The sequence below is a fragment of the Phasianus colchicus genome, chromosome 11, assembly GCF_987193195.1.
Source record: "Phasianus colchicus chromosome 11, bPhaCol1.hap1.1, whole genome shotgun sequence".
NCBI classification, from domain to species: domain Eukaryota; kingdom Metazoa; phylum Chordata; class Aves; order Galliformes; family Phasianidae; genus Phasianus; species Phasianus colchicus.
Window position 1 is genome coordinate 308,343 of NC_143446.1, and position 23,779 is coordinate 332,121.

General features: G+C 46.7%; 2 protein-coding genes across 2 annotated transcripts in view; both read left to right on the forward strand.

Moving 5' to 3' along the window:
* Positions 1-12,744, forward strand: LOC149916327 (uncharacterized). The gene is made up of 5 exons (XM_090147797.1): positions 1-1,944; positions 8,278-8,381; positions 9,362-9,518; positions 10,534-10,767; positions 12,069-12,744. Exons 1-2 carry the CDS (start codon positions 475-477, stop codon positions 8,278-8,280), a joined length of 1,473 nt encoding a protein of 490 aa, XP_090003923.1. The 5' UTR covers positions 1-474; the 3' UTR covers positions 8,281-8,381; positions 9,362-9,518; positions 10,534-10,767; positions 12,069-12,744.
* Positions 8,308-23,779, forward strand: part of LOC149916328 (RANBP2-like and GRIP domain-containing protein 8) — a 26,186-nt gene continuing 10,714 nt past the window's right edge. Inside the window, exons 1-8 of the mRNA XM_090148525.1 lie at positions 8,308-8,381; positions 12,069-12,204; positions 15,926-16,033; positions 16,674-16,811; positions 16,898-17,044; positions 17,548-17,733; positions 17,815-17,898; positions 18,385-18,519. Of these exons, the coding sequence (XP_090004651.1) occupies positions 8,308-8,381; positions 12,069-12,204; positions 15,926-16,033; positions 16,674-16,811; positions 16,898-17,044; positions 17,548-17,733; positions 17,815-17,898; positions 18,385-18,516 (1,005 nt within the window). The 3' untranslated portion in view covers positions 18,517-18,519. The remainder of the gene's footprint in view (positions 8,382-12,068; positions 12,205-15,925; positions 16,034-16,673; positions 16,812-16,897; positions 17,045-17,547; positions 17,734-17,814; positions 17,899-18,384; positions 18,520-23,779) is intronic.

The window sequence follows — 23,779 nt, forward strand, 5'->3', positions numbered from 1 at the left end:
CCCACCCCCAACCCTTCCCCACCCCAGCCATTCCCACCCCCCAACCATTTCCCACCCCCCAAGCAACATTTCCCAGCCCAAAGCTTTGACAGTCCAAGACTTTTGCAGTCCATCAGCTTCAGAGTCCCACATTGCCCCAGTCCAAGACGCCGCTTGTGGACAGCGCAGTTTTGGAAGGGTAGGGCTGGGGCCGGTGCTGGTGCCCCTGGAACAGTGCCGCTGCTCTCTGGGTGTCGTGGGGGCCAGCGAGGAGCCCAGGGCTACAGGGAGCCATATTCATCGGCTACGGCCACGTCTCCTGCTGCACCAAGTGGTGCCCATCACACCCCAACAGTGGCCGGAGCGGGAGTGTGCCAAGAAACCAGCCTGAGTGCTCCTGCTGGCCGCCGTGCTGCCACAGCCAGCTTTGCCTAGCGCCGATGTTTGTGGCCTGGAACATCCTGGCAGCGCGGCAGCTTCCTCTTTGCGGCTGGGATGCTGCCAGCGTGCTGCTTGTGCCCGGTGCTCTTGCGTTTGGTGGTGGTGCAGGCGGGCATTGTTCACCTGGGTGGCTCGGTGCTGTCCCCGCGGTGCTTGTCTGCCAGCCGGCAGGAGATGCATCCGGGTGGCAGTGCGAGGCGCGTGAGAACCACGCGGGGCTGTTCCTGCTGCGCCTCTTCCAGGAGCTGTCCAGTTTGCGGCAATGGAGGCACGGGGCGCTTGGCTGTCTCAATGCTGTCCCCCTGGTGTTTGTCTGCCACCCGGCAGGAGATGCATCCGGGTGGCAGTGCCAGGCGGGTGAGAATCACCCGGGGCTGCCTCCGCTGCACCTCTGCCATCAGGTGTGCCGCGGTGGGCGACGGTGGTGCGGAGGCAGCCAGTGGGTTTGGCAGTGGCAGACGGGTGAGAATCACCCGGGGCTGCCTCCGCTGCACCTCTGCCATCAGGTGTGCAGTGAGGGGCGCCGGAGGTGCTGGGGCAGCCAGTGGGTTTGGCAGTGCCAGGCGGGTGAGAATCACCCGGGGCTGCCTCCGCTGCACCTCTGCCATCAGGTGTGCAGTGAGGGGCGCCAGAGGTGCTGGGGCAGCCAGGGGGGTCGGCACAGGCAACTCCGGGGATGCTGTCTTCTGCGGGAGCGAGTTGGTGCGGAGCCCAGATTCAGCATCTGTCTCGTTGCTGAGCTCCCTGCTGGCCCTGGGGGAGTCAGGCAGCTCTGCGATGGAAGAGCAGGAGTCGAAGCTGCTGGAGACATCTGGGCTCAGTCGCTCCGTGGCAGTGATGCACTGCATCAGGTCTTTGCTTTTGCAGCTGTCCGGAGCGCTGGCTGCTTCTGGAAAAGCGGAACATCCCCAGAACAATGATGGCAGCCTTCCCACGCCAGCTCGGTGTGGACACGGACCCGCCATCTCTGCAGACCACAAACTCACCATCAATCCAGTTGAGGAAATGGTCAATTTCCGCATCGTCAGCAAGAGTGTTGGTGCTGGGTCTCTCTTCTGGAAAAGGGAAGAAATCCCCAGTGGGGCAATGCCAGCTTTCCCACGGCCACTCGGCGCAGACAGCCGCCCAGCAGCTGTGCTGCTCCCAGACTCACCGTTGTTGATCCACGTGAGCAGGTCATCCATGTCTGCGGTGTCGTCCAGGATGCCTGTGTTGGCCGTCACTTCTGGAAAAGGAAAAAATCCCCAGTGGGGCAATGCCAGCTTTCCCGCGCCCACTCGGTGCGAACACCCCCCCGCCAGCTGTGCTGCCCCCAAACTCACCCTCGTTGATCCACATGAGGAGCTCCTCGATGTCGTCCGCGATGTCCTCCGGGGTGTCTGCGCTCGTTGTCACTGCTGGAAAAGCAAGAACATCCCCGGTGGAGCAATGCCAGCTTTCCCACAGCCAGCAGGTGCGGACAGCGTGCCGCCCGCTCCGCAGCCCCTGAACTCACTGCCTGGTTCCAGCGTGGCAGCGCTGCAGGTGAGCGGAGCCGTGGCGGGATGGGGGCACACGTCGGTGGGCGCAGGGTGCCCCCGGTCCTCCGAGAGCACCACGGCGTCTTGGAAGGGCTCCATCGGCGCCTCCCAGGTGTCAGGCAGGGTGCAGGGCACGGGGAGCACCTGCTGCTGCAGGGAGGGTACCTGCAAAAGAACGGGTGGGGGGCCGGGGCGGGCGGGGGCCTGCGGCAGGCAGGTGCCTGCGGGCTGCGGGGGCTCCCCGTGGAGGAGCACGGCCCCAGGCCACAGCCCCATGGGCTGCTGGGGCAGCAGCGTCCCTGCCAGCAGGGGATGTCCCGAGCAGGGAGCAGGGGCGGTGGGGGAAGCCATAGCTGGGTGCAGCCCCCCAGGTAGGAGCAGCAGCACCGGTAAGTGCAGCCCCGCAGCTGGGGTCAGGCCCCCAGGTGGCAGCTGAGCCGGGGTTGGGGGCAGCCCCCCAGGTGGGAGCTGCGCTGCCTGTCCCCAGACACCTGGTCCCCCAGGCCAGACAGAGGCCTGAGGTGCCAGGTAGGTGGCAGTGGGGACAGGGGAGGGTTGGGGTGGTACCGGCATCGGTCCGCGGACGGTGGGCTGCATCCAGGCGGGGTCCGGTGGCGGCACAGTCGCTTCAACGAAAATGGCGTCGGGTGTCAGAGGCACCGTCAGCGCTCGTCGAGGGAATCTCTCTGTGGGGAAATGCCAGAAGGGGCGCTGGGCTGAGAGCCGGGGCACTGGGGTGAGATCCGGGTGAGAGGAGAGGGATCTGGGGCGCTGGGGTGCGATCTGTGGTCACAGGGATGAGATCAGGTGTGCTGGGGTGAGATCTGGGGCCCTGGGCTGAGATCTGGTGCGCTGGGCTGAGATCTGGGGTCACAGGGATGAGATCTGGGGCCCTGGGCTGAGATCTGGAGTCACAGGGGTGAGAGAGATCTGGTGCGCTGGGGTGAGATCTGGAGTCACAGGGGTGAGATCTGGGGCCCTGGGCTGAGATCTGGAGTCACAGGGGTGAGAGAGATCTGGTGCGCTGGGGTGAGATCTGGAGTCACAGGGGTGAGATCTGGGGCCCTGGGCTGAGATCTGGGGTCACAGGGGTGAGGTCTGGGGTGCTGGGGTGCGATCGAGGGTCACAGGGATGAGATCAGGTGTGCTGGGGTGAGATCTGGGGCCCTGGGCTGAGATCTGGTGCACTGGGCTGAGATCTGGGGTCACAGGGATGAGATCTGGGGCCCTGGGCTGAGATCTGGAGTCACAGGGGTGAGAGAGACCTGGTGCGCTGGGGTGCGATCGAGGGTCACAGGGGTGAGAGAGATCTGGTGTGCTGGGGTGAGATCTGGGGTCACAGGGGTGAGAGAGATCTGGGCCCTGGGCTGAGATCTGGGGTCACAGGGGTGAGAGAGATCTGGGGCCCTGGGCTGAGATCTGGGGTCACAGGGGTGAGAGAGATCTGGGGCCCTGGGCTGAGATCTGGAGTCACAGGGGTGAGAGAGTTCTGGGGCCCTGGGGTGAGATCTGGAGTCACAGGGGTGAGGTCTGGGGTGCTGGGGTGCGATCGAGGGTCACAGGGGTGAGATCTGGTGCGCTGGGGTGAGATCTGGGGCACTGGGGTCAGCTGGAGCATCAGAGCAGGGGGAGCCCGCTGCCTTACCTGCCATGACAGCTGGAGAGTGGCAGTTGGGGGAGCCCCTCCCCCCAGGGGGGTTCCGTGACCGTTGGGGTCAGCCCCTTTCCCCCAGGCTTGCGATGATTTGACTTTTCGTACCCAAACATCCTTCCCATGCCAGTTGTTTCCCATCCCGATGATCAGTGACCATCCCGATGGGCATTTGGCAGCCCAGTGCTCTTCCTTGCCTTGGGTCTGCCCGTCCCAGTGGGGATTTGCCATCCCTGCAGTGAGTTCTCACCCCAGGGATGGTTTCCCCTCCCGTCCAAGCGATTTCCAGTCGTCACCGCCCAAAATTGTGTTTATCCAGGCCATGGCTAAGAACTTAAAGTGCCAGCATTAGTTACGAGTTCTTGAAAGTGGTAGCGGCCGTGGTAGGCCAGTTAGACCTATGGTAACAAGGGACAGTAACAACATGTGGGACAGCCCTGGTTTAGCTGAGAACAGTGCAGGAATGAGTCAGTGCCCGTGCAGCGTATGCCGAGCTTGTTACTGTGAACTGGTCCTTTGTGCCTCAGAGAACATCACTAACTTTAAACCGTGGACTTTTTCTCCTGGCTTTGGCTGTCTCTTGGGGGCATTGCTAGCGAGGACAGAAGAGACAGCATTGTCTTTTCTGCTCTTCCCTCTTCCGTGCTTCCCCTTTCTGCTCTCTTCCTCATCTACTCTTCAGCTCTTCTCCCTGAGTGTTATCCTCTTTTTTTCTGCTCATCTGCTGTTCTTTCTTCCTTGTATCCTGAGTCCTCTCCTGCATCTGTACTCCTCTTCTGCTTTTCTTTTTTCTTACCCGTATCCTCTCTTCTCCTCTTGTTCTCCTCATCCGCTCTTCTGACTTAACTGTATCCTCTTTGCACATCTTGCGCTCTACGGTTCTTCTGTTCTGACCACTCTCTGCTCTTCTACTTCACAGCTCTTTTCCTTCTCTGCTCTTCTGTGCTCTCTTCCTCCCTTCTGTTCTTTTTCATTTCTGCGCTTCTCACGGACCCGTGTCCTGTCTTCCCATCTTCTGTACTTCTGCCATACCCGTATTCTCTCTTCTTCTCTTCAGCTCCTCTCCACTTCTGCTTTTCTGCCTTAGCTGTCTTGGCTCATCTCCCTTTCTGCTCTTCTCCCCGTCTGCACGTCTTTCTTACCTTCATCCTCTCTTTTATTCTCCTGCTCTCCTCCTCTTCTGCTCATCTCCTCATTGCTCTGCTGTCTTGCCTGGATCCAACCGTTTTCTCTCTTGCGCTTTTCATCTTCTGCACTTCTTTCTTACCTGCATCCTTTCTTCTTTTTCTTCTCTGCTGCTCTTCTTTATTTCTGCCTTGTCTGTATGTGCTCTTCCCCTGTTCTGCTCTTCTAGTGCTCTTGTCAGCATCCAATCTCTGCGCCGCAGCTCTATGTCGGACTTTCTTTTGGGGTGGAGGAAGGTACGTAGGGCCTAGATTTGTACAAGAAAAGCTATTGTGCTGTGCCCAGAAGGTGATGAAGAAGAGCCCTGGGGAACCAGGAGCACAAAGGCAGCGTGTTTCTCCGAAGGCCACAGCGTGAGCACGTGTTCCCTTTGGCGGACTCCTTTGTACCTCTGCAGGAAGTGCTTTGGAATGGAGAATTTTCTGGAGTTGTTTCCAGTTGTTGCTTGGATGAGCTGAGGCTTTTCTCCTTGTATCTTGGCAGGAAAGCAGAGCGGAGGGAACGTCTGTGGTGAGATGCTCAGGTGAAGTTGCCTTCCGTGCACCAACAGCCTGTTTGTGTCCACGTGATGCACGGTGAAGGGAAGCCTGCTGTTCTGTCAGTAAGCCTGCCTAGTGGAATGATGTTTTTGGCCTTTTTGGCAAGTGTGTGAGGAGAGGTCCTTGGACAGGCTTTTTTTTTTTTTTTTTTTTTTTTTCTCAGGGGAAATGCTATTTCACTTGTTAGTTACAATGGTTGATTGGTGCTTGTTTGAAAAATATTTGTCATCTCGAGAAGCAGTGTTCTCGCACCAGAGAAGTGAGAAATCTCCTGTACATCCTGTCTTCTCCGTGAGACCTTTGCACAATGTCTCTAGATGCCTGTAGAAATGGTGGGGGGATAAATGGGGAAGAGCTGAGGTGCAGTTTCTGTGCGTGCTCTGTACACGGAGCAGGCGTCGCCTAGTGAGAGCTAGGAGCCCTTTGCAGCGTGGTGGATTTGTTTTCCTTGCTTGTTGGAGCGTGATGCTTTTGTAGGTGCTGTGTGCATTGTAAGTAACTGTGAACTGTGCTGAGACAACAGGTGTGCTGGAGAGAGCCCCGCTGCAGCCTTTTTGTTTGGGCAGTTTTATTCCCTCTGGGGATTAAAGGGGTCTTGAAAAACTCACAAGTGCAACGTGCTACTGCTCCAGCCTGTCAAGTGGAGATGATGCCTTTCCTCCCATTGGGGCAGGGAGGAAAGTAGGTGAGAAATTCATCTGCCAGTGTGAAGTGGCAGGTTCGGAAGATGGTAACAGGCACGGTAGGCCAGGTAGCAAGATCTCAGAATCCTAGTATCGCCAAGGTTGGAAGAGACCTACGAGATCAGCAGTCCAACCATCCACCTATCATCAATAGTTCTCACTCATCCATGTCCCTCGACACAGCGTCTAACCGTTCCTCGAACACCTCCAGGGTCAGTGACTCCACCAACTCCCTGGGCAGCCCTTTGCAGCGCCCAGCCACTCTTTTGGAAAAGCAGTATTTCCTACCATCCAGCCTGAATCTCCCCCGGCTCAAATGGAGGCCGTTCCCTCCAGTCCTATTGCTAGTTAACGATGTGAGTTAACAGTGAGAGAGTGTTAACAGTGAAAGTGAATGTGTGTGGGGCATCCCTGACTTGGCTGACAGGAGTGGAACAGTGTTCACGTGGACGGCGGGGGGCTTGTTCCTGTGAAACGGTCCCTTGTGCTCCAGGAATCTCTCTGACTTTCTATCATGGCCTCTTCCTCCTGGTTTTCAGTGTGTACAGAGGCACTGGTAATGAAGAGAGAACAGACCTCTTCCTGGGCCACAGAATGGAATGTGCTTGAGAAGCAAAGGCAGGCAGGTGTGTGCAAAGCAAAGGCGTGTGTGTGCTTGCAGAGGGAAGCAGAGGGAAGCATGTGCACGCATCGAAAGCAAAGGCGGGCAGGTGCTTGTGAGGCAAAGGCAGGTAGGGGTACGTTTGTGAGGCAAAGGCAGGTATGGGTGTGCTTGCTTGCTTAGCAAAGGCATGCAGGTGCATGCTTGCATAGCAAAGGCAGGCAGGTGCATATGAAGGAACGGCAGGTAGATGGATGCATGCTTGCTTCGAAAAGGCAGGCAGGTGCATGGCTGTGAAGCAAAGGCAGGGAGACGTGTGCTTGCTTAGCAAAGGCAGGCAGATGGGTTCTTGCAAAGCAGTGGCAGGCAGGCAGGTGATTGCTTGTGAAGCGAAGGCCGGGAGGTGGTTGCTTTGTTAGCAGTGGCAGGCAGGTGTGTGCTTGCAAAGCAATCTCTAGCCAACTGAGGGGATGATGTTCTCAGGTTTTGTTGCTCTTTAATGACTTTCCTTTTTTTTTTTTTTTTTCCTTTTCTTCTTTACTGCCTTCAGTGTCCCCGTCTCTTCCAGAAGCTGCTCTTTTGGCAGCCGCCGCGTGGGCTCGTTAGATGCCCTGAGTGTTTGGAAGAGAGCAGTTTTGTTGAGGGCTGTTGGTGGAATTTCTGTTGCCAGGAGCGCGCGGACAGAGAAAGAAGCGTTGTGCAGGCGGGTCAAAAGGAGTGCTGGGGGTCCTGGGAGCAGCAGTGAGGGAAGGTGTTTGAGCTAGTGCCGTTCCACTGGAACGTCCCTTTGGTTTTCTACTTCTGAGAGTACTGGAACTGGTTGAAAAAGATGTGACTTTAAGCGAGGGTGCAGAGCAGATTTAAGCTTTACAGGCGGCTGTGCCAGAGCGTGAAGCATCATCAGCAGGCATGGGTAGCACCAGCTTGAAACATCAGGGGAAGCAGAAGAAGAAGAAGTAGAAGAGCTGAGGTGCAGTTTCTGTGCATGCTCTGTACACGGAGCGGGCGTCACCTAGTGAGAGCTAGGAGCCCTTTGCAGCATGGTGGATTTGTTTTCCTTGCTTGTTGGAGCGTGATGCTTTTGTAGGTGCTGTGTGCAATTTAAGTAACTGTGAACTGTGCTGAGATAACAGGTGTCCTAGAGGGAGCCCCAAAGTCCTTAGTTGAGTGAGGGCCTTTTTTCTCCCTCTCTCAGTTTTTTTTCTTCTTCTTTTCTTTCTGTTAGTGTGATATAGCTGGCCCATCAGATAATTCACTGGGAGTTGTGCCTTCTTGCGAAGCTGTGGCAGGTGGGTGCATGCACTTCACTGCTAGTATGACCAAGCTGAAGATGCCTGAGCTGTGTGAGAGCTTTGAGAATTGGATGGATAGTTCTTGACCAAGGAAGAATCCTGTGGTCCTAGCCCCCTGGGGAGAGGCTGGGATTGCTGAAGGGAGCGAGGATTCTTTGAGTGATCTGAATGGTCTAGGAAGGGAGGTGACAGGTTTAGGGTTCCTTTGCAGTGCTCTGCCCAGGCTGTGACACTGCCGGGGTTTGATTTTGAGTCACTCTGAATACAAAAGGAGACAAATGGTATTTTGTGCAGCCTGAAACCCTGCAACTCTGCTGTAGGGGCTCCAGCCCAGAGTAGGTGCCCTGTCTCCATGACTGCTGACCACGCTCTTCCCTTCTCCACAGTGACCACGGCCAGCCCCTGAAGCCCCAGTCATGAAGACCCTGTACGTCATGCCCAATGGCCATCTGTCTGTGCTGCCCATGTCTGTGATGGGTGATGGAAAGAGGTTGGGAAAATTGTCATTTTTCTTTTTCAATGCTCTCTACGTTAAATGATGAAATGTTTAGTGTTCACTTTGCTACACCTCTGCCTGCAGTCATTCATGCAGCACCAATGCCCCTGTACAGTGCATTCCTTAAACCCAGAGTAGAAAATGTGTTATTTGTGGGCAAATTGTATGATGTACATTTTTTATTGCTAAATCTGTCTATGATGTACTTAAAAAATGATTATTTTTTTGATAGAATTGGCTTCAGTTTTTAATTTATTTTTCCAGTCGATCCTTTCTTTTGTGTCCTGACTTGATCTGTCTGGTAGCTGCTGTGATAGTCTTACCATTGCCCTTTGGACTAAGGGTCTGTGTCTGCTGTGGAATTGCCTAGCAGGGATAATGGTAACCTAGTTGCAACTGGAAAACTCCACCAAAGGTGTTTTTCAGTGACACTGTTTGTTTGTTACTGGTGGTGTTCTTGTTACAGAGGTAGACAGGGGCAGAGCAAATGAAGTGCTGAGTAGGCAAGTGAATGAATGTGAACTTCTCAGACAAAATTCCTTCGATCAGGCTTTGGGCAGGGGGAGGATGTGTTGAAAAATCCTGTTGCCAACAGAGTGAAGCGCTCTTGCCCTTGATGACATCTTTTTTCCCATAAGTCTCCATATTGAGTTAGACAAGTAGTCATAGTCCAGCTGCCTACATATAGCAGTAAGCAGCCGTAGGGGAAGAGGATCTGATTTTGGCATTCTTTCTTTTACTCTCTTCTGAATTCCAGCAGTTATCTGAGTGCTATAATCTAGTGGTGGCCTTTTCACAGTGAATTCAAAAAGTATTTACTGAGAGTTGTAGTTGGAATATCTGGGTCTGTTGAATGGCCATCATTTTCTTTCCTGTTTTATATGGATTGCAAGATCAAGTTACCAGTAGTATACAATTATAATACAAGTTACCAGTAACCTTTTTTTGTCTTGCTTGTGCATGGGGAAAACTAGTGTTCTGTGGATCTGAACCTAGTATAGAAAGATCTGGTGCTGAAGATTGTGGAGCTATTCTGCAATAAAGACATCAGTGATGGAAGAGCAAAATACTGGGTTGAGAAAGCTGCCAGGCTGCTCCCTGGGAATGCTGCTGCTCTCTTGAAGGTTGAAGGTAAATTCCAGCTTCTCATGTCATCTAGTCATCTCAATATTTCCTTGGCTAGATTATTTTAGAATCAGGAATCTTAAATCAATTACATATTAATTTCTTTGCTGCCTGCTGTTTTTTTCTAGCTTGCATGAAAATTACAGCTCTGGACTTTCACATGCATTTTAAGGTTTATCTGTTCAAAAATGTGGGGAAATTGTTAGTAATAATATCTAAGAAGTTGAGCTTAGATAGGCAATACCTGATGTGTCTCTTGTGACTAAACTCCTTTTTAGTTTTTTGAGTTTAAAAATGAAGTGTGTGGGAAGTGCTGTCATTCTCAACTACTGTGTAAATGCTTTCAGTTATACAGTGTCACTTTGGCACTTAGTTTTATGTAGCACAGCAGCAATGACATTGAGGTTCTTAGGGGCTTCTGTTGGTTTTCTTTTGTTTTACTTGGACTAGTGTATGGTCAATAAGTATACAGATGCTATGTAGTATATAGAAAAGTTAGGCTGGTAAGGTTATCACGTTGAGAAAGATAATCAGAGATAAATGAAAAAATGCTCACTGATGTTGTGGGCTCACAAGAAACTCCATGAGGAGCGATCTCCAGAGAGAGATCCTTCCTCAGTGGCAGTCAGCCCTTAAATGGGGTCTAGGAGAGGTGCAGCCGGGCTCCATCCCTTGTGGTCACACAACTGAATTGCCTTCACCTGCAGTCCCAGGGCTGACTCAGTGCTCACCTGCGGTGATCAATCAGAGGTTCAAACTGTGATTCAATAGTTCTCATACGGACTAGCTATTCTGTAACAAGGTGTGCTGTCTCTGAATCAAACTGTCTGACAGTCTTAACTTAGCATCTACAAGAGGCACCCTCTGAAGTTTTTTCCCCTGTTATCTTGTTTCTAAGATGTTGGAGTAATTTCATCAAGTCTGTAGTCCGTGTAGTGGAGGTGAGCAAACAGTGGTGATGTGGTTGTTGAAAAGACTGATGCAGAAAAAAAATTAATTATGTTGCCTTCATGTTTCATAGGAGAAGTTACAAGAATATAAAGTTGAAGATGGCTGAAATGAGCTCTTTTATGTGACTCAAGCTGAATTCCATGCAAGACCTGATGACGTCTCTCTTAACATCAAACTTGGTTGCACTGTACCACTCATGCAGTAAATTACGAGATGCTGTGCTCCATGTTCAGGAGGCAGAGAAGAAAATACCTCTGGAGACGAGCTTGGAATATGGTGTTTCTGTGTCGTAAAGACACTTGAGGTATTTAATCATCTTTTGATTCTGTCATAATCTTCCATATCCTCAAAACTGGTCACAGTCTCTTAGTTTCGTTCCACTGACAGCTATTGCTCAAATAATGTAACTCCTCCAAATGAAAGTCAACTGAAGCCAATTGTTTAATGGGGATTTTCTTCCTAAAGTTAAACCTTGTATATTTTCTAACTTCAAGTCTAAGCTAGATATAGTAGCTTCATCAAGGAGAGAACTGTTTGAAGAGTTCCTGGAACTTCACTGCTGAAAGATACATTAATGCCTCACCTGTGAAAGTGAGTTAGGTAGCAGTGTGTCCTGGAGAAGTAATATCCTTGCCTTCACAGAAAGATGGTTATTCCTCTTCCTCTGATGAACTTTATTCTTTAGGAATACCTTGAATCAGCCCAGGACTTGGAATCTAATACAAAGAATTGGAGAGCTATCAAAAGCAGTCATCTACTGGCTCATTCTAGCTTTATTAAAATGAAATTTGCTTTGGGAGATGTCTGTCAGTGCAGAGAGGTGCTTGAAAGGTATTGTTTTATCATTTTTGTATTTAAAAGTCCAGAACGGAATGCTTTTTTCTTAGTCAGAGAACATCTAGCAGGTGTCAATTTCCCTGCGTAACCAGTTTGTGGACAGGAGAGGAGTTTCTCTGTACTAAGGTTCTTAGTAGGCTTGAAGCCCAAGCTATGTATTTGTCCAGGCTACAAGCCTTGGAGAAGACTTGGTGATATCCTGGGTCGGTTGCCTTCTGTCTCTTCAGTAAGAGAACGTTGTTCTATACTTCAGCATCTAATTCAGATTTCACAGATATTTGTGGACCAGTTTTGTCCTGGTCAGCTTAACACAACCCGCATATGATATGATATGATGAAGAATTGTAGATATAAATGGGAAGCAGAAGGCCACCCCCAGTAAGAGCATTCTTCTTCAGGGAAAACTGGTCAGGCCAGCTAAGCCAACTGACTTCAAGGTATATCACCTGCGGCACGGCCAGAATAGTGCAAAACAATGTTTGTAGCCCATTTCTTGGTGAAGTTCTGTGTTCCATTCTTCCTGTTATGTTTTCTTTCATACTGACTTCTACTGACTTCAGTTGATTTCACTTCCATAAGTGAAGGTCAGTGCTTTGGGAACTTGAGGCTGTTGTCCTGCTTTCTTGTGCAACTCAGGTTTAAACAACTGAGGTGGTAGTAGCAGTTGAATCACCGAGTTGCTCGGTCCACAGTTAAATAACACTGACCCAAAGCATGCGATGGCTTTCACCAGGACTTTGTTGAAAATGAGTCTTTTCTGCCTTCTAGCTTTGATCGTCTCCTTCACTCTGTGAAACAGTATGTGAGAGAAGCTGAGGAGCTGTCTCACACCGTCCTGGAAATGAAAGGACAGCTATACATGCATGCTGGGATGTTTCTGCTCAAACTGGCCCAGAACAGTGAGGTGCAGTGGAGCGATGCGTGTCAACTGGCAGCACTGTGTTATTTGAAAAGTTTCAACATAAGTCACTTTTCACTTTCTGCCTGTAGTTAATGCAGTTCTTGACCACTCTTGCTGTACATGTGCGGAACACCCATATTCCAAAGATTAATTAGTGTTTGTAAGGCTCTCCCCTCACTAAGTCTTACTCTTCCACATGCCTTTAAAGGACGTGGACAGGAGCTAACTGAGTATCTCCCACATTCTTGTTCACAGACAGTCAGTAGAGCTTAGTCAGTCTTAATTCTTTGCCTTATGAAATACTACTAATTTTCCATTTTGTGCAACTGCTGGTGTTCAGAACTTTACTTTCTCTTGTGTGTGCTTACAGCTATTGGCAGTAGCTAAAATTACTCACTGTGTCTTCTTCATTGATATGTTGCAGAGTGCCTTCAGAATGAGTGTATATTTCTAAAGTTCTCTTGTGCTAGAAATAAGAATATGTTTCCTAATGTTCAAGACTAAACTAAGTGATCTGCTTTTTGTTGTAAAGAAGCTGTGACAAATCCTCTCCTTTCTTCTCCAGGTTCTTAAACCAAAGTCAAAACTAATAAAAGGGGATCCCGCTGGAGAAGACAAGCTGGAAATGTTGGCTTGTGATCGCAAAAGCCAGTCTGGTAATAAGAATTAATCCTTAAGAAAGTTCCATAGATCTCTTTTAATTTTATGAATAGTTACTTGAAGAGTTAAGTGGCTCGATTCCCAACCTTAAGTAGCAAGAGCAGCCCACTGTTGGGGTTGTCCTTCAGTGTTTTTATGTGAAATCCCATTTTTGTTTTCTAGGTCATATGTTGCTGCGCTTAAGCCGTGGCAAGGACAATTTCTTGAAAAAGACTGGAATCTTTTGCCAACACAAGGGGTTTACTGACGTTATTTGAAAGCCTCTTTGGGAGGGGGGCTTCTCTTTCCTTGGCATAGATGAGACAAGCAATGTCAGTACACGAGCACCAATGTAAGAAGAACTTAATAAATATGATAATGGTAAGAGGTGTTTCTTAAATTCAACTGAAGCACGACTGTTTCAGAGGAGCTTTTTTAGCTCCTTCCTTTTGCAACAAAAGAGGTGGGGCTGTGACAGCTGTTCAGTGTATCAATGCAAGGGGGTGATGTGCACGAAGCTTCCATTGATGCTTGTTGCTGAGAGGTGGTACTGTCACGCCTGCTTCTGAAGAATTTCTCATGCACTTCCTGCTTCCACGGTGCTGTCTTCTTGTCTGCTTTGATTCATTTTCACTTCAGCTGTCTGCTTAGCCTTTTGTGTCTGAACACTAGGAAGTGTTAATAGGAAGGCACATCTTGTAATGCAAGAATGCAGTTTCCAAGCATAAAAATGAAGTAACTCTAGGATGAATTGCTGAGACTTGATGATGAAGTCTGGCTTTGAAATTGAGTGAGAGAAGATTAGAATACTGGTAGTTTTCTACCTAGCTGTTAGTTTTCAGAAATGTTTAGATTATTAAATCTAAAATGATCTAGCAGGATACAAAACAATAACTACAGCAACAACTATGGCCTTTTTTCTTGATAGATATAGCTAAAGAGAGATACGTGTAGGTATAAAGGAAAAAAGTTTATAGTTTTACAGTCTCTCCTAAGAGGTTTGTTTCTTTATATTATTTTGTAATGTGTATTTAAAAACAAACTAACAAAAATGAAAACAAAACAAAAAAAAAAAAAAAAAACCCAAAACAACAGCACTCAAAGGCTTGTGCTTATTATACATGGGATAAAGATTTCCCCTATTAGAGGAAAAGCCGTGTAAGCATATTTGCAGGAGTAAAAAACAAAACTGAATTCAAAACAGAAATTAAGCATTCAGGTTGTTTTCTTTGCTGAAAATGGTAGATCTCTTGAGCTTTACAGACTTAGAAAAACGGGAAGGATGTCTGTATAATACATCAGCTTAACCTGATACCTCAAAATGGAGAGGTTAATGTTTAAATTTTTTATGTGCTTCCTTGGAGATGTTCTCTCCATTTTTCGCCTTGACAGAAAGAGCAAATGTACCAATATGTTTGCCTTGTGCACTTCTGTGAAGTTGGTATTTCTCCTTTAAAAGTTACTTGTGTAATCAAAACAGATGGAGAAATCACTTGAAGAGTGTTACATCTGCTTTTCAAAATGCTTAGTTCCAGCTTGTTAGACAAAGGCAGACAGGTGGGAAGAGGTTGCTAGGAAGCTCCTAGGATGGGAGAAATCTTCAGAGCTCCTTACTTCTCTTGGAATGAAACCCAGCTTTGATCAGACGCTAGCCTTCCTCCCTAGGACGTAGATACTAACTTGCTACTGCTTTGTTTTTGCACAGGTGCTGTTCAAATGCACAATGTAGTGTGCTGGTAGTCTCCAGCACCCTGTGTGGCTTGGTTTGCAGTGGTGCTACCCCCAATGTGACAATTTTAAAAACAACTTTTTCACTTGCTGCAAGAAACATCAAGACTTGAGACAGATACTCCTGAATCCATTTGCCTGTTGGACCTTGAAGTCAGTGCACTTTCGTACATCTTAAATGCATTTAAGTGCTATTTTATCTTTTCTTATTTATTTTCTTCTCCTTTATTTTCCTTTATTTCTTTTGGTATCTAATTTTTTGGTTGTTGTTGTTTATTTATTTTCACAAAAACAGGTATTTCTACTCGGGATGGTATTCACTAGCAACTTAGAATTGCAAGAGAAATTTAATATTCGTAATGAAACACATCAGCCTCCTTTCTTACTGTTGCTGCTGTGCAAACAGTGCTGTACTGAGAAGCAAACATCCTGGTGGGATGCTGTTCATATTCTTATGCAGAAAAAAAACAATGTAAGAATTCTTCAGTTCAGAAATATTTGAAACAAGCCTTTAGACAGCTTCTGAATTGATTCCCATAGTTTGTGTAAAACTAGTTTGCTTTGTTGGGCTGTTTTGGACATGAATGTTTTGTTGCAGTAGGGGTTTGAGACCTACTGCATACGAGCTTTCTGTAAATGGGCTTAATGTTTCATGTACAGCATTTCTAAACTAGAGCTAGTTTAGAACCTACTAGCTATTTGTTTTCGTCAAACAAGTCACGTGAATAGAAGAAAAAGAGAAAATACTAACTGAGGACTGTTTCCTTTGATACTCAGACCAGAATCAGAGACAAAACTGAAGTTGCTTGCACAGCATGGATTAAGTACTCTGCAAACACTGGAGAAGCATGGCCTTCGGCCTGCCTTAGTTATACACTGGGCAAGAAGCCTGCAAAATATAGCAAGCTAAGATTATTTTTAAAGGTGTAAAATCCGTTTTTTCTCTCCTTGTGTAAACTGAACACACAAAGTAAACAAAATCAGATGAGAAGGTACTATTGAGAACTGCTGTTAACTTTGTCGGGTAAGTTACTCTATCTAGTCAACCTATCAGGTACACTCTCCCTCACTACCTCTTCACATTACAGTGAACTGTAGTGTTGTTTTCTGTCTTTATGTTACTTCAGATAACTCTAGAGAGAGACCTCCTGAAATTTATCACAAGTGTCAGAGAACAATTCTTGAATTTTTCAAGAAAACAACTACACCAGGAAAGAATAAGTGTTAGTAAGACTTGATTTGAATTTGTTGAGGTAGTTTCTGTTTCTTTTCAACAGGGCACCAGCCTGAAAATTTTCTGTGATCAGAAGGAATACATTGGAAGAAGTGTCTACTACTGGAAGAAAATCCTGATTAGTTTGGAAACAATAAAAAGAACAAAAATATTCCTGAACCAACTGATCCTCTCTTCAAATGTTTCCATAATGTGGACATTCAGGTGCAGATTGACCAATCTAAGATTGGAGTAAGGTTATATGTCTTTATACAAGCTTATGGTTGTGATTTAAACTGGAAGATGGCTAAACATGATGTCATCCTGCACGGAACACCCCTTTGGCCAGTTTAAGTCAGCTGTCCTAATTCTGTTCCCTCCCAGCTGCTTGGATTATTTGCTGAGAATGGCTTGGTTCTGTACAACATGCTTAGCAGGAACTATAAGCATTGGTGTGTTCTCAACATTGCTTTTCTCCTAGAACCAAAACATCGCATCATACCAGACACGCTGAAGGAAACAGTTCCATCCCAGCTGCAAATAAGACACTTACATTTACATTGGAGCTTTTTTGTTTGTTTGTTATGTACTCGTTGTTGGTGGGTTTTTTTTGTTTTTTTTTTTTTGCATTGTGCTAACGATGAGATTTGGTAGTATCAGAATGTATCTGATGAAGGGGGAAAAATATTTTCTGAGAACTTTTCTTAGATGTGAACCTGTATCTGCTTGGACGACACTGAACTCCCTTAGCACCAACTTTGTTGAAAAAGTATTTTCTTGTCTTAGAGGAAGATGAGTAATACCTGATTACTTCCTGGATGTTGGCATGCACTAGCTGTTCCAAGTATTCACGCATATGTTAGGTATGACTTGTCTTTGGCTTTGGTTGTAGGTCTTTCAGGTTGCAGCCTATGAAGAAGAGGCACGAATAGCATTTGCAGTGCTGGATGCGGTTGAAGGCAAAACTGATGATGCCTTCCTAGCATTTGAAGCTATCAAGAATGTGATTTCATACTGGAATCTTGCCAAGGTTGGTCCCTAACGTGCATTACCCCAAATGCTCTTTCGTTACTTGCATTCCAACTGATTCTTATTAATCCAAATGCTGTTGCTTAGCTTTGCCAAAGAAAGGCAGAGGAGATTGTGAATGGTGATGTTTTGCCAGAAGAACAAGGAGAACACAAAACCTATCTTCTTAAAAGAAAGCACTACCTAACGAAGATCATTGATGAGTTCTCCTCAGATCTGTCAGTAGCTGACAAAGTAAGTAATTCTTGCCCAACATCTTGTTTGGAGAGATGCAGTGGTGTCGCTTACAGTTTCAAATTGAAACCATTTGCAGCCTTTGCTTTAAGGCAAGTGAAAACTTACTTGTTCCCCCAGACAAATAACTTGCCTTACTCCAGTGGGTTGATATATTCTGGGAAACTTCTCTAACAACACGAGAACATGCAATGTTTTGACTCCTGCAAATGGCAGTTTTTATGTAAACAAACAGCTTTTTCCCACTATCTTCTCAGTGTGGTTGATAGTTTCCAAGTAGAATTCAGGCTTGTGTGAATTGTCCTCTTACATTAATTTTAACAGAGGTTGGGCTTTGCTGGGAAGGAAAAACAAAACAAAACAATACAAAACCAAGGAACAAAACAACATTTCTGTCTTTTTGTAATGAAAGCCTTGTGAGCTGTTCTACCAGAGTTCAGAATGTAGCCTCTTGCTCTGAGGAAGGATTGCAATCATGACTTGCATTTCAATTAATTTTCCAGCTGCCAGTGTCTATTGAAACTGTAACAGAAATGCTGAACGCAGTGATCCAGGAGCTTGGAGAATTTGAAGAGAAGGAAGTGGGGAATCTTTCCTCCAGAAAGATCTCTCAAGCTGCAGGTTCAGGAGTAAAACATTCCATTCCATTTCCTAAGAAGTTATTGTTCTCACCAACTGACAGCTACAAGGTACATGAGACATATGATTTCAGGGAAGCGTTACGTTTGAATAACAACTCAAAGTTCAGTACATTCTTTTTTTTTTTCCAGTTTTCTCCTAAAACTCTCCCTCAGTGGGCAGAAGATGCCCAGTCTTTACTTCAGATGCTCTGTCAGCAAGTGGAGGCTTTAAAGGTAAATAACTTTGTCACTATATTCAATGCAGAACAGTTGATCTTTTTGTTACGGTAGGTACTTGGTGATCCAAGCATTGGACAGACATTCTTTCTGGACTAGTGCATGACTCATGAAAACATCTGCTCTGAACATCTGCTGAAATTGAGTGCGAGAGTAAAACTTGTTGCCTATAAACTCTGACTGGGGACTCAGAGATGCGGAGGGAGCCTTTCTAAGGACTGTGTGAACAAGAAAGAGTCCTGCTTTCATCAGCTTGGCTATCGTCCTCTTGGTTCTGGGCTTTTTCTAGCTTTGGAGAACAGTCTCAGAGTTCTGTACAGGACGGGCAGATCTTGAATTATTCCAGCAGTTAACTCTTGATTTTTTTCTCAGACCTTAAACATGCTTTTAAACAGCAAGAGAGTAGGGATTATTCCTTAGGTTTTCTTCAAATACCGATGGAATACCTTTACATTCTCTTAATTGAAACACTGTCTTTAACAGAATGAAATTCAGGAAATGAAATGTAATAACTCCAGTGTGAGTGTATCATCTCATTGGTGGTCTGCTAAAAGCTATGGAACAGATGCTATGTCAGATAGTTCTCAGCACAAAATCTTCGTGAAGCTCCCTTAACAGGTAAGTTGTTGCTCTTCCAAAGAAAACAACTGCAAAGAATTATGTTTCATGCCAGAGCCCAAATCCAGCTATGTGGGAAACACGTGGCTCCCCATTCACTGAATGTACTGCAAGTTTCAAAGCCAAACATAATACTGCACGAGGGAAATTTGGATCTGGCTTTGCTAAAAAGGAAGGTCAGTGGGACTGTAACATCTGTTCGGTGAGAAACGAACCCACTGCCTCCTAGCATGTTGCCTTTCAGAATCCAAGCAAAACTAATACAAAAGCATCTCTTCAACGATTTTCCTTTAAACTTGAAGAAGCGGATGCTCCAAGCGTCAGAATTACTTGAGAACTGCTTTTTCTTTAGCTGTTCTGTATGCCAAAACGAAGGAAGTGATGAAAACTGTTGTTCCTGTAAGAATCCTAACTCGCAAAGTCAACCTAGTGTGCTACTATCTGTTGTTCAGGATTATTATATACATAATAAATATATAATATTTATAATATTTATATAACTGTCTGTTAAATTTCAAAGACTGAGAGCAGTATTCCGGTGATCTCAGGAGCATGGAACTAAAAGATGACTTCTTGAACAGAAGTTGTTTCAGTAACAGCTACCATGGTAATAGGTTGAGATTAGTTAGTAAAAAGCACAGATCTCCCATGACTGACTTGAAACAAGTCCTCTTCAGTTGCTATTCAACGTCTTCTGTAATTTCAAACACTCAAAGTTATTCAGTAGTACGCGTTGCTGCAAACAGCTTTTTTTTTCTCAGTCCTGCCTGAATTTTACTTCTCCGCTTCTGTAGACGACACCTCTTTGGCTCTTCTCCGTAATCCTGTATTGTTTGATGTGAGGATATAGCTGACCCTTGTGACAGTATGAAGATGCAGGCTTGTTCCTGATCTGAGCCTTGAATTTCAAAGGCAATAGTATAAGACGTAACTGTGCATGGAGATTGGAGCTTGTTACATTGCAACACAGTCTATAATTTCTGCCCCGCCATTCTGTAACTTGGACTATTTTTTTTTCTGTGGGCAAGGAGAAAGTGCGTAGACTCCAAATCTATTTCTAACTACCTGGGAATTAATTAGCTCAGTAATAAGGGCATTGTGGGGTTAATGTTGCTGTTGTTCTCGAGTAATTCAGTCTTCATGTTTTGCTCAATTTCTGTCCAAAGCTGTGACTGCGCCATCAGACGATCCACCATCTGATGATGTTATTATTGCTGATGAGCTAACAGCTATCCCAAAGCCTTTCTGGGTCTTCCAGAGGGCTTTCTGTAGGTAGGCCCCAGGTTTACTTCTGTAAGCAGGCCCCCTCTCAGAGATTGGTCTTTGCTTGCTGCTTTGCTGTGCCTACCTGCCTGCTCCCTGTGCTTGCTGCATCTGATACCAGTGGTTGTGGAGCAGGCTCCCCAGGGCTGTGGGCCTGGTCCTGAGCTGCTGCAGCTTAAAGACCGTTTGTGTTTGGGTGGTCCTTCTTGGAACATGAGGTTGGACTTGATGATCCTTGTGGATGCCGTACAACTTGGGACATTCTGTGATTCTATGATCTTGGTGTTTGCCTGGAAAATACCGGATGATTTTTTTTTTCCCTCATTTTTTCCTGGCATTTAAAGTTGTAGTTTCACTTCTAAATGTGAGAGTGGAGTTGGATAAGGGGAGGGTAAGTTGCTTCTTTATTTTCTATTCTCCCAGGTGGGTCTGTATATTTTCTGCCCAAGTTATGGTAGCTCTGTAACTGGGAATGTTCCTAATGGTCATAAGAAGAGTCTGCTGCCAGCACAAAATTTGGCCACAGGACTGCCTGCTGGATTAAATTCTGTAGATTGATTATATGTTATTTGAGATGGCATGTTCTGTTTATTTTTTCCAAGACAATCAGGTTTTGAGGTCACTGAGATGCATTGATTAATCAGTCACTTGCAGCTTGTTTGAGCTCATCCCACACAACAGCATTGTTAAATAAAACCTTACAATCACTTTGAAATTGTAGCTCTGCGCTACGCTATGCCACTGGTGTGAATGTCTGCGCTACAGATGGCATCCTTCCTCATCCTCATCCTCCCACTGTGCTCCTCATTGGCAAAAGCTGTCTACTTCACACAATGGTTTCTACCTGAGCAGAGATTTGGTCACTTTCCAGTTTCTCTGTGGCACCCCCCTATGCTGTTAGTTCTTTTTTTTTCTGTATTGGTGTCCTGTCTTGTCTTCAGTTTGCCCCAGGATGCCAGGTCAGTTGAAAAAAAATTTCAAATTATATCCATCCTGATTTTTTTAATGTATTATCTTTTTTCTTGATGAGGAACACACTAGAGTCTTCAGAAGAAATCACCATTTCAGGTGTGCGTACTGTTTATCTGTGTAACCAACTAGTCCTCTCAAGGCTCTTGTTGTCTAATGTGTTTGGTTCAGGATCAGTCCATGTCCTTCGTCCTCCTTGCTTTGCTGTCCTCTATGGATTTACCTGAGGTTTTTTCTTCAGCCTGCTTTGCTTTCAGTGCTGACAATCATGAGGAACTCTATGTTGTATGCTGCTGTGTTCATTTTCCTCAGCACGTTCCTTCTTGATGTATAGCAGGTACTGGTGATAGCAGAGCCACTGTTCTGTGTGAGTGACTTGTGCCAAGCCAATGTTTATTGAGCTCTGATCTGCAAGATTAAACATAGCTTCAGGCTACCTGTGTGGAATTGTGGTTTGCGCTGCTTTGAATTTAGTCCTGCTGGCCAGAGATGGACAAGGCAGGGATGTTGGGATACTGAGGAAAGTGTTGGCACTTGATATTCTCGCTGGATTTTATTTTTTAAGCAAGCATTGGGAACCACTGAAGTTTAGCAAAGGAGCCTTAGTGGTGTGGTCGTATCAGGTGTACCTGATTTCATGATGATTTCAGGTCTTCTAGTAGAGTTTAGGCTCTGACCCCTCAAAGCAGTGAATGGAATGAGTTCCGGGTGATACCAAGGCTAATACAATAAGGTTTCGATGAAGCTGTCACAGAAGAGTTACCTATCTTTACCAGCCTGGCTGGTGTGTGATGTATGTTACTGAGACGCTCCTTCCTCTGTGTTTGATGAAGTAGATGCTGTTACATAAGGGCATTAAGGCATTGGATCTTAGCTTCAAAGCACAGTGAAGGCAGTTGGAAGGCAGGAAGGTGACAAGTTGGAATCATATTGTGAGCCCAAATTCAGCAAGCCATTACTGCTAGACAGGGGCCTCAGGCATACATTTTAAGTTGTTCTGATTTAAACATCTGTTTATAGGTTTGCAGTGTAGATGCCTAGGAGCCATGTTTTTCCTAGGGAGAACGGTGTGCTTGCGTATCTTGTGTGCTCTTCAGCAAGGACATGGTAAAAACCAGTCCTGGATGTTTGGTGAGGGAGCAGAGTGAGAGAGGTGAGCCCAGTTAGTGATGGGAGTCCTGATCCAACGGGTTTCTGTGCCTCTCTCTAGAGCGAAGACGTTTGGAAATTTTCAGATTAGCTTTGGATAAGCCTCTGAGCTTCTGGATGCTTTTCATGACCAGTTCAGACCTCTCAAAAGCTTGAGGTTTGTCCGTTACTAATTTTCAAGGAATTGCATGGGAAAAAAAATGCATATTCCTTATTTTAAAAATAGAAGCAATAATGAATAAGCTAGTAGTGTCACTGTCATGGAGGAACACAAAGTAGTAGCCAAGCAATAGGAGAAATAAGGAAGAATGTCCTTTGGTTTTTTTCTCTAGGATCTCCAAGAACTGTTGATAAATGTGAAAATATGTAATGTGCACATAAAAAAAGATAGTTCCTACAGTTAGAAAAAAATAATGTGAGGTACTCAAATTTTACCCCTGGTCAAAAAGCTTTGGAACTCTCCCAGAGTAGAGAACAATTTCCCTGATTTTTCATTTTGCTGAGCAGTTGAAAGCATCCAAGAGGACTTGCTAGGATCTGGATGAAGAAAGAGTGTTGAGAGGAAGAGGAAACCAAGTTGTTAAGATCTGTGAAGAAGGAAGGAATTAATTATTGTTTGAATTGGTAGATGCATAGAATTATAGATCACAAGGTTGGAAATGACCTACAAGGTCATCTAGTCCAACCATCCTCCCATCACCATTGCCAGCACAAGCACTAAATCTCATCTTGTAGCTCCTCATGCAGATGCCCCTTGAACACTGCCAGGGACGGCGACTCCACCACCTCCCTGGGCAGCCATTCCAGTGCCTGACCACTCTGAGAGAAAAACCTCAGAGAGGTCTAACCTAAACCTCCTCCAGTACAACTTGTGGCCGTTTCCTTGGGTCCTGTTTGTTACCTGGGAGAAGAGGCCAAACCCCTCCTCATCATCACAACCTCCCTTCAGGAAATTGTAGAGTGCAGTAAGGTCTCCTCTGAGCCGCCTCTTCTCCGGACTAAACAATCCCAGCTCCCTGAGCCGCTCCACATAAGATTTGTGCTCCAGACCCCTCATCAGTTCTGTTGCCCTTCTTTGGACATTGAGGCCTCAGTGCCTTTTTTGTAGTGAAGGGCCCAAAACTGGACACAGTACTTGAGGTGCAGCCTCACCAGAGCTGAGTACAGGGGGATGATTCCCTCCCTGCTGCTGCTGGCCACACTATTTCTAATGCAGGCCAGGATGCTGTTGGCCCTCTTGGCCACCTGGGCACACTGTTGGCTCCTGTTCAGCCGAACATCAACCAGTACTCCCAGGTCCCTTCCTCTTCACAGTCATCCAGCTGCTCAGCCCCAAGCCTATAGCACTGCATGGGGTTGTTGTGGCCAAAGTGCAGGACCTGGCACTTGGCCTTGTTGAACCTCAGCCCAGCGATCCAGCTTTTCTAGATCCCTCTGAAGTGCCTCTCTGCCTTCAGGCAGGTCAGCACCACCTCCCAACTTGGAGTCATCTGCAAACATACTGAGAGTACACTCAATCCCTTCATCTAGGTCATCAGTAAAGATATCAAACAAGATGGGCCCCAGTACCGACCCCTGGGGTTGCCAGCTGGATTTAGCTCCATTAACCACTACCTGTTGGGTGCAGCCCTCTAGCAGTTCCTTAGCCAAAGAAGGCTATACCTGTCCAGGCCATGGGCAGCCAGTTTCCCCAGGAGAATACTGTGGGAGACCATGGAAAAGGCTTTGCTGAAGTCTAGGCAGACTACATCAATAAATAGCCTTTCCCTCATCTACCAGGCTGATCACCCAGTCATAGAAGGAGATGAGGTTTGACAAGTATGACCTGCCTTTCATGAGCCTGTGCTGGTTGGGCCTGATCCCATGGATGCCACGCACA